Source organism: Clinocottus analis, unplaced genomic scaffold, assembly GCF_023055335.1.
Source record: "Clinocottus analis isolate CAN_PGR_092001 unplaced genomic scaffold, fCliAna1.0.p SCAF_6, whole genome shotgun sequence".
In the NCBI taxonomy this organism is placed as follows: domain Eukaryota; kingdom Metazoa; phylum Chordata; class Actinopteri; order Perciformes; family Cottidae; genus Clinocottus; species Clinocottus analis.
Window position 1 is genome coordinate 8,690,012 of NW_027176218.1, and position 10,883 is coordinate 8,700,894.

At 38.3% G+C, this 10,883-nt stretch overlaps 1 protein-coding gene across 1 annotated transcript in view; it reads left to right on the forward strand.

Moving 5' to 3' along the window:
• Positions 1–3,367, forward strand: part of megf11 (multiple EGF-like-domains 11) — a 71,850-nt gene extending 68,483 nt beyond the window's left edge. The window contains exons 24-26 of the mRNA XM_068603421.1: positions 29–73; positions 755–961; positions 1,216–3,367. Of these exons, the coding sequence (XP_068459522.1) occupies positions 29–73; positions 755–961; positions 1,216–1,391 (428 nt within the window). The 3' untranslated portion in view covers positions 1,392–3,367. The remainder of the gene's footprint in view (positions 1–28; positions 74–754; positions 962–1,215) is intronic.
• Positions 3,368–10,883: the final 7,516 nt, after the last annotated feature.

The window sequence follows — 10,883 nt, forward strand, 5'->3', positions numbered from 1 at the left end:
GACTATCATGTTTTGACATTTTCGACAGATGTTCAACAGGGAGACACACAGACACAGAGAGGCTCCAAACAAGGTAAGTCATTAATTTCAGTAACTGTGTGAGTGTGTGAGTGCGTGAGACATACTGCGCGTGGAATCCTGTTCAGCTTCACCAGCACCAATATAACAAAATAATTTCACGCTCAACATCCTATGTATCAATTTCCCCATTTGATTTATATTCCCCTCAGAGAATCTTTGACCCCAAATCCCATATTCTTATATTCTCCATGATTTATGGGAAAACTCTCTGCACTTTGGACAAGATCATGGTGGGCTGAGGTTTTGTTCCAATGGTTATTGCTCTCCGTGGCTCACTGCCCAATACTTCATTTTGTCTCCCACACTGAGCAGTCGGTGGTGAATGTGGGGGACCCAGGGGTGTGGAGAGTGGTCTGAAGGAGCTTTGCTGCGGTCTCTAATGAGGCCTCTTATCAGACTGATGAGACTGTTATGGATGAGATGAGCCTTCAACGCTCTCCCCTTTGTACTCTGATTACTATATACCACCATTAGTCACCTGTCGGAAACAAAAGAAGTACAACTTCTTCAGAATGGCAACAATAGTCATTGTCATTCTCCAGGCTACAGACTCTGTCTGTTTACATTTTAGTAGTGATATCAGAGTCCAGCATTAATACCACTGCAATAAGTCAGTGACAATCCATTCGTCTTTGTTGATGCTGAATATGTCCTTGTCTCGCGACTACTGCAGATTACACCAAGGGCTCCATGTGCAGCAACAGCTCCTGCTCCCTGAATAGTGAGAATCCATACGCCACCATTAGAGACCCACCAGGGCTATCTTGCAAGCACACAGAGAGCAGCTATGTGGAGATGAAGTCCCCCTCCCACCGTGAGGTGCCCTTTGGAGGCACTGCCACCCTCCTGGGCAGTGCGAGCAGGAATGTCTATGATGTTGGTGAGTGTGTTGTTGCTCTGGTGTGTGGAGCTCAGCAGGGTCCTGCAGCTTATAGCCGCTCTGGTCATGTCCCCTGCTGTGAGCCTGTACAGACTTTGTGAGCCTTGATAAGAGGAAATGTGAGCTGCCTCTCGATTGCATGCACTTCTCCTTTTCTCCTTTGTTCCTTATCCTGTGCCTGCCACTCTTCAGCCTCAGTGTGTCTCACGTACCTCTCCGACTTGTTTCCTTCCTTCTTTCCTAAACTATCACAGAGCCAACAGTGAGTGTCCTGCAGGGACCCAACGGAATGGCCACCGGCTTCTCCCAAAGCCCCTATGATCTCCCTCGCGGCAGCCACATCCCCAGCCACTATGACATACTGCCCATGCGTCACAGCCCCACGCACACACCCCCACCACCCCCAGAAAGCCCCAGCTCCCTGCTCTAGAGGCCGAACCCTCCGCACGGCTCTGAAAGGGTGCCGACATCTTGGCAACGTTCAGCCAACTTTCAACCAACGGCCCTCCCTCTGTCTCCGAGTGTGTTCAATTAGATACTAAGATGTCGAGATGGAGGGACAGCCACAGCTCTTCTGGACCCTGCACTCTTTGGCTCCCTCAGTTCCACTCTTTCTGTGGCCCTGAAGGAATGAGGGGAGGAAAGAGTGTCACACACACCAGCGACCATTCAACCATTTTATTTTCTTATAGAACTGATCATTCAAACTGCTGCCGACCTCTTTATGGACCTCCTGAAGTGGAACATAATGGCTCCAAACAGTGCTAAGGGCAGCACACATGGATTGGGCGGACAGATTATTTACAGGGAGAGAGCTATGCTCACGCTCATTTTACGCCCATGATATATGTTTACTATTCTGAGGCAGCCAAGTGTTTATAATGCCCCATAAACGGAAGTGATTTTCTCCACAGGAAGAAAGGAATAGCAACCTTGACCCTTTCATAGCAGGTGAAGATATACTACATGCAGACATCAGAATTTCTGAATTATTACTGTGTGCCGCAGCTGCAGATCACAATACAGCTGACATGAAGAGATTATGATCATTTGCTCTGAGGTGAAGAAATGTTCAGTCAAATAGGAGAGAACTCTCTGATCTAAATGTTCAACATGAGAGTGATCCAAGTCTGATAAAAGCATGGATAAATCGTAAAATATTGTAATGGTCCTTTTATTCACTGTTATCCAGTAATGATCACTCAGTTAAAACTAAGGCGTAACATTTTGTGTGTAACTCAAGAGCTTCTTTAAGTTGCAGTGTAATTGAGGCCTGGTGTATCCAGCGATGCATTCAGGTTAACAGTGTTTAAGCATTATGCCGTTACTAAGAGATAATAACGAGAAATAGGTCTCAAGTTTGGATTTTCTCCCCACACTGATGAGGGTATCAGATATTGTGTTGTTTTCTATGTGAAAGCATTTTTCTTGCAAATGTCTTAGTTTACATTTTTTAATTATTGGGTGTTAAGAAGGGATTACTTTGACCTTTTATGTTTTGTATTTAAACAGCTAATTGCTTTATTTATTAATTTATATTAGTGATGGTGACTTTTTATCAATGTGACACTAGAATAAAAAAAAGATGAGCATGATCAGAAAATGGATACCCACTGATGTAGATAACACACAATGTATCTTCTTGTGAGATGATCAGTGTCATTTTGTGTGTGTTTTTGAAGTTACTTAAAATGTTCTTTCTCTTTCTGTCGGATTGTAAATTGAAAATAGGATTTCATCTGACCAAGTCAAGAGCCACAAAGTATTTAGAAAGGGAACCACACGTATGTAAAAAGTCCATTTCTAAAATATTTTATGTTTGTATCAGGCAAATTAAATTATTTATTAATTGAACTGAATTTATTCATTCACTATGTGAATTCCATTTCACCCTCTGTAGAAGCAATAACATGTTGACAATCGATGCCCAGACAGCGATTCATTAGTGCTGGACGTTGTGACATCTTTGACCAGTGTGGTGACAGTGGATCATATTTTACGTGACTGTTTTTCCTCCGGGGAAGGTTTTTTCCAATTGCTGTCATATCAATGCTGCTTGTTGTTTTGGTACATACGTTTCAAATTAAAAGCCTATTCTGCCATCAGAAACCTGTTTTGGTCAGGTTAATACCTGCATGGATAGAAGATGAATTTACGTCTTGAGTCGAGTGGATACGTTTCTCCTCGTCCGTTGCTCTGAATATTGAAACATAATGCCAATGAACGTTGACAAGCCTGATGACTGAAGGATTCCACTCTAACAAATATGAAATGTGACTATTATCTGTTACTGGGTGCCAATATGTTGTCCAGAAAAATCATTGCCTCACATTTTTCTTGCTTCTTGATTCATAAATAGGAACATTTTGTCAAATTGATCTCATGTCTCATGAGCTTTTCAGAAAGCTGATCACAGGATTTACGCATCGTAGGTTTCACAGTTCTTTATAACTTGTAATTTTGAACTAAATTGTATTATTTTGAAGTTCTGTGAAGATGTTCTCAACATGTCTTTTTATTTATTAACCCAATTATACAATACATAATAATAACCTGCCGCTTGATATGACCGTGTCTCGCTGATGACCGCCATACTGCACTGCTCTCATGTGGTTACAGCTGATAACGCCGGCCTGACTGACGGCAGTATTGCTGGAACGTAGCAGCGACCCTCCGGTTCCCCCTCAGGTAAACACTGTTGGCTCGGTCAGCTCTTTTGTTGTTTACGCTGTGACATGCAAGCCACCGACTCAGCTGTCATGTCGAGAGCTGTTGAGAGGCAGTAGATTTACTCCAAATTTCTCTTTTAGTAAACTTTTGAATGTTGGACTTACCTGCAATGCAGTATCTCTACACATTGGTATTGCTACTTTGACTTAGATGATCTGAATAGGCTTCTTCTTTGACTACTCTACAGGCATCACCAACAACGTTTCATTTCAAATAAACGTAGTGCTGACACTGTGAGGGAATTCATCGCAGTTTCTAGCATAATTTGGCTTTAAAGACTATAGTTGAAATTTTCACCTCTGACCTGTAGCCTCATCACTGCAGCAAGGTGAGTAGTGAACCCATTGGAGGTGTGCAAACACAGGATCTTTAGGGGGTGTGAAGTTACAGGTGTGCAATAGATTTGACATCATTTGACTTTTTATTGTTTTGAATTTAGTCTTAGTCTACAGGCAACCTTAGCTATAATAGATACACAACTTACATTGTATTAACCATTTAATATGTATGTGTATATGTGTATTTTTGTCTCACATCATACGAGTCATGCGTCTCACCCACATCATTACAACATAAAAAAGCAGTTTATCACATATTTTACAGGAGTGCAGTCTTTTCTATGAATACACTAACCTCCGAGCACAGTTATTTAGTGACTTCATCCACAGCATGAATACTATATTCATGAAAACATGCCTCTTATGCAGTAAGTGTTACGTTAACCACTCGTAGTAAGAAACAACCTTTTCCAAGCTCCAACCACGACAGACATGCTGCCTAGTTGACAGCCAACAAGCCCTGAGTGATGCCCCACTGCAAGGAAATGATGCCAGTAAGTCAAGAACCTGATGGACCAAAAACAACCAAGCACTTCAGAGACAGCTAGAAAAGCTAGAAAGAGAGAGAAGCATGAAAAGACGAGGTCACACACGCAGCGGGAGAGAGAAATTTCAATTTTGCAGCTTGTTGAATGTCCTTCTAACAATTAATGTGATTTCTCACAGCTCGGAGGGAACAGAGCGTTGAAGACGGCAACAAAACAGAGATTTTATTCAATTTATTAGACATCAGATTGAGACTGAAAGGTGAAAAACTCAAACTGTGAAAATCAAATGTCTCCCAGCACGGCTTCCTACTAAAAAAGGTGCTGAAACTACGACTTATGTTTAAATGCTGCTGGAGAGCACTGAAACACTGAAAAATAAAATAAATAAATAAAGATTTTTGATATACTGAGCCTTTTCTCATAAGCACTAATCTAGATTAGGTTTAAATGCAAAGTAAATTGACTATTAAATATGTAATTTTAAAGTTATTTCCCTCGTCTGCGTCGAGGCTTAGTCTCACTGACGCATTCACATCTGTACACAAGCATACTCCATCATTTTTTATTTCAGCGTCAACTGTTTCAGAGGAAGGATTTGTTTTCTTTTCTCACACATTTACATTTTAGGTATGAAATCAATCCTAGCAGGAGAAGAAAAAAACATTCCTGTGTGATACAATGAATAATAAAGTTGTTAGTTGCATGTTATCACCCAATGATATTTACATATTGCAAAACATGTTTTAATAAGAACATTTAACAATAACAAAGAAAAAAAGAAAGAAAGAAAAAACACCCGGTGAAACCCTCCTCTACCTCACACAAGCTTGCACAGGCAGTAATAATACACAAATTAAATATAATCGAACCCTCATCCTCCTTGTCAGAGAAGCAGACAAAAAGTGCACAGTACTTTTGATATGTTTAAGTTAATGTGTTACATTCTAACACGTATATGTATATATTTGTCCACTACTCTAACAGACACTATCAAATTGTGTCATAACAACCAACATTATCAAAAAACAGGGCACGTTTCTTTTCAGACCAAAGAGGCCGAAGAAAGTTTATACAGTGTAGGTGTAACACAAGATTTAAAAAAAAACAAAAAAAACATGCCATTGTATTAATTCAAGGTAGAACTGTCTGCAGGCTGATTATTAAAATGTAAAATATTGCAGAGCCAAAGAAGAACTGCAGGGACATTCGCTTACTAATGCAGGCCTTGGGCATAATCCTTTCTGCTGCAGTCAGCCTGTCAGCTCCATCTTTCAGCCGAAGCTGTTTCTTACAGGCTGCCACTGGGAAGAGGCTATACCTAATGCTCTGACAGAGTCACACCTTTATTTTATTCTCAAGAGGCTGTACCCGGATGCTGACCACACTGCCGCTGGATAACCTGTCACCTTCACTTCAGCCTGACTTCAGCTGTTTGGAGCCAGAGTGGTAGATTTATGTGGGGTGAGGGGGGAAATGAACATAAAACATTTTTGAAGGGGCTGACACATGACTACATCTGTTAAAATGTTGTATATTCCAGAAGAAATCAGGAGTTTAATCAGTGCTCCGTTTAGTAGTGCATGTGCTCTGTTGTGGATGAGTCCAGAGCTCAGCTGCAGATCTTCATTGCGGTCACGTCCTGCTACAGGAACTGTGAGGATCCATCACACCAGAACTGAATCTTTATTTAGCCACTCTTAATGCATAATCAGTATTCATCCCAGTGTGGGGGATCATTTTCACTTCTTCTGTGTCTATAACTGCTCCTAAACCCAGATCAAAATGTACGTTGACACACATACACACTATTAATCCCTTTAAAGATGAGTCTAAATTAGAATAAATAGAGAGGTCAGGAGGAATTGATCAGAACACTGGACATTTCATTATTAGTTTAGGTTGAGCCTTTTCAGATATTTATCTGAGAAAAATTGGATTGCTACTTTTGTCACATGTTTGGAGGAATTTAGCAATATCATCTATCTCCATAAACCCACTGTAGTATACATATGCTTACTGAGGAGAGTGAAAGGGTTCATTATTATTAAACTCATTTGAGTTAAAATTGTTAACCCACTTTCAAGGCCAAAGTGTATCCAATACAAAGTCATATTTGAATGTTGTCAAGATTTTGGTCAGGCAGCTAGAATATAATTATTAAGTTAATCTATTTAGGCTTTCGCCCTTAATGACAGTTCAAAGGATTTCTCTGTGCCAACATAATGAAATCATTAGAATACCCTTCCTTTGTCATTAGCAGAGTCCCTTCCTGAGAACAATAAACACTCTTGCCAGAAATTATTCAACATAAATGGACAAACAAAAGAAAAAGGAAATCTGTTTGGATAAAGAACTTGCTGTTCTGCCGATTGGCCACCAGAGGGAGACATTGCGACCATGTGTAAGAGAGGAGGAAGAGATAAAAGGAGTGAGTACAGAGTTTTCTTTCTTTTTGACCAGCTGTATAAAGGTGTCATGGAAATTATCAGGACTTAAGCAGACCCAAAATAATTCAAACTGATGGGTCGAAGATTACAAATATATTAGAGACTATACCTTCACAGAGAATTCAATAGGAAGTGTCTTCTCAAAGGGGAGATACAGTTCACTTTTATGGTACAATGAGGTGACACACACACACACACACAGACACACACGCACACGCACACGCACACACACAGACACACACACCGGAGAAATGAATAACACAACAACCATGTGCAATTGTAATATTGTGATCATGTGTTGTCTCCATGAGAACTCAAAGGATGTGTTGCACAAGTTTTTGAATATGCATAAAAAATAATAAAATACATGAATATATGGTAAACGTGAATGTTATGTCAGTTAACCTTTGCAAAGGTAATGTGGCTTCTGTGACATTATCAGTATTGTTTTTGAGTATTTTAGTTAGTTAGATTAGGCTGGCTAAAAGACTTCTTATTCTAGCCTTATAGAAGATCATTTCAATAGTTGCTTGATTCCTTTTGTTATAATGTATGAACAATAGGCTCACACATCAGTAGCAATCCCAATTATAAGGTTATTCCATCTGTATTTTTCAGGGATATTGACAAAATCTGTGTCTATGATTCAAAGTGCCCTTTTTAGTCATAACTAATGACAAGCTGTCTCACAACTCAAAGATGACCAATTATATTTTCATAAGACAGACCAAAGACAAGCTGTCACCGTATTGGTCTGAGTTCGATTCACAAAATAAGCCCAACACAACTTTAGGGCTTGTATTATCAGAAGTAAAAACAGAAGATGCTGTCCCTGTGAAAACTCCTTTGTCACATGTTTGTTAAAGAGGCTCAGACTGTTCAGATGACCCTGTTTGGCTTCTTCTTTTTGCAATAGGATGTGTTTACGTTTTCTAAATAGACTGCCATGGATGTTGCGTTTCCACAGCAGACGCATTAAAGGTATTGACAAGCCTTCATCTTTTCATTCTCCTCGTTATTTCATGGTGTGGAAACTGACCGTTTTTTAATATATATTGCTCTTGAGCGAGGTTATTTGATGTGTTTCTGAAAAAGCTATACTTCATTGTCTCACGTTTCAGTCAGTAACCGATGCAGGAAGTCAGATTTCATAACACTATGTGTCTTTCTGTCTGTCTTAAAACAATAGTCACAAGCCCATACCTACATGGGAAGTCTTTTTCTTGCTTGTAGTCATTTCTCTTGTTCATAATGGACACAAAGAGTTTCCTTATTACCTGCTTCCAGTATTAGTGATGGGGACAAAATCCACACAAAATGTATTAAAAAGTGTATCTGAAGTTATTATGAGGTTTCAGCTGTCTGAGAAGATTTTTTTAGAACAAAATTCCCTCTTTGTGTTACAATCCCTCCAATGCAGCTCAGCAAAGAACAAATGTCCTGTGAAACACACAAAGAGAAAAAGGTGTTCTTAGACTACTGGGCCCTCATATTTCCTTCAGATGCAGTTTTTAATGTCATTTTGCACATGCTGTCCTCAATCACATTAGAAGTGCTGTAAAAACAACAAAATATTGTAGTGTAAATATTTTTGTTTTCAGATGGACTGGAAATAATTGTAAAAGTAATCCTTCAAGTTAATACAAAAAGACAAACTCAGGAAGTCCTTAACATTTTAAATTTGGATTCTTCAGTGAAATTATTCATCTAGTATTTATTATTATCTCAATTGATGCAAATAATTTGTTCTGTTAGGTCACAGAATAATTTTGTGATTTCCATAACGAAGACAAGAAAACAAAATGTCGGCATGACTGTTGTCAGCTAGTATACATTTCAAATAAACAAACTTCATTCATCCAGACAACACTATCGCAGTAGATTTGGAGACTTCTGCTGAATTGTTATTTGTTTAGTCAATATTTACCCTGTGTTCCTTCACAGACCCAATAGTTTTACAATTAAAACAACGGTGCAATCATGAAAATAATCTTGGAATATCACAAATGATAAATACAGAATGTGATGTATGATATGGAAAACTTGAATCTTTGGGGCTTAAACCTTTTTGAGTTTGTTTGCTTGTTTATTTATCTTTTATGCAGCAGTGAAAATGTAGATTTGGAGGCCTCTGTTGAAACTATCAGATAAAAGGCAATGTTGGGACATTTCAGTAAAGTCTATGTGAAAGGCATTTTATGATGGTCCACTTTAAACTTCAGGTAATTAGATAATACTTTGAACTGAAATGAATCATTTTGAATTCAAAGATTGGACTTGCTCAGCACATTATTGCACTTCCTGTGAACACCTTGACATCTGAAATACCTTGCAACATGATGAGGGAGCTTTGAAAGAGAGCAGAAGATTCTTTTTTTTCTATTCAGATATCCTTGACTGGAGTCAGGGACATACAGTTTGTGCATAATTCAATCTCACATGGACAATAGAAAACCCCTCGACATTGTCTGTTGCTGCTGAGTAATCAAGTTGTCATTCAGACTCTCTTTAAAAAACTATATATTTAACTATTGCTTCTCTACTGACATGGAACAAAGGTACTAAATGGGATTCATTATTCATAGATTCAGTCCAATTTACACCTTTTATATTCTATATTGTGTCCATTCATTCAAATACTCTATGTCTGACTGCTGCTAAATACAGAATGATTGTTTTTCTTAATATATATAGTGTCTTTTTAAAAAAAATCTATTTGCACTTTATTATTTGTATTCACTTTATATGTTGACTGGAGACAATTTATTTTCTTCTTTTTTTCACTGTATGTTTGGTAAATGTCTATAATAAATTGATAATAATTATTGATAATAATTGATAATAATAATTGATAATAATCTCTCACTTGCCAACAGTTCACTCTCTGTAGAGGTTATAACACGTCGAAAACAGGATTTTTATTGAGTGACTGTTGACCACAAACCTGCAATGTGGGTGTCATTGTGCAGTTTGATGTTGTAACGAGAAACATATATTTACAACACCAAAGAAGACACAGTGAAATCTGCAATCTTCCGGTATACAAATATGGTCATTTGTACATTTCCACAGACGCGTATGTCTCGATGCTCACCACACGAGGGCAGTAGGGGACAAGACAATGGGCCGTGTTCTCTCTGGCAACACTGCACCAATTCAGCTGTCTGTCTGTGTGCTGTGGAAGTAGAAGCTCTGCACAAGTCCAAGTGAAACGGTTGTGTTCTTTAATAATCGTCTCTTCAAACCTTTTAGAGTGTATTATTGATCTATTTTTTTTTACTGTTGGAGTGATTTTAAATCTTGTTTTTTCAAACGCGCGTGTATATATGATGTATATATCAAGCATCAATGTTGTTTTATTGTCTCTGATGGTGAATTTGGTTTGCACCCGGGTGGCCAACTATCACACAATAATAAAACTGCTGTGCCACTCAAATTTGAATAAAAGTATTGAATTACAGTTAACTGTGTACAAGTTGTTTTTGCAGAACTATATTGCTAAAAGCAAGAAAGGCACTATATGAAATAATTGATCATAAAAAATGTACTACCATAATAATTATTATTATTAGCAGTAGTAATATATGAACCTGTCTTATATGTACTTTGATGGAAATTTTATGGGCTGACAGCATTATTTTGACTACTTGTAGGCCACCAAAAAGCAGTCAGATTTCTTTATTCCTGGCAGAAGGCTGTACAATAGAGCTGAAATGCTTAATCGATTAGTCAATTAAAATAAAATTCATCTGCGACTATTTTAATAACTGGATAATCTTCTTTCTTTCTTTGTAGAAAATCCCAAAATGTGCTGTTATATAACCTTCTCAAGTGTGAGGATCTGATGTCTTTTCTTTTAACATATATACTTCAACAAATAGCTGCATGAACTAAATTTAAAAAAAGCAGATTACATTGT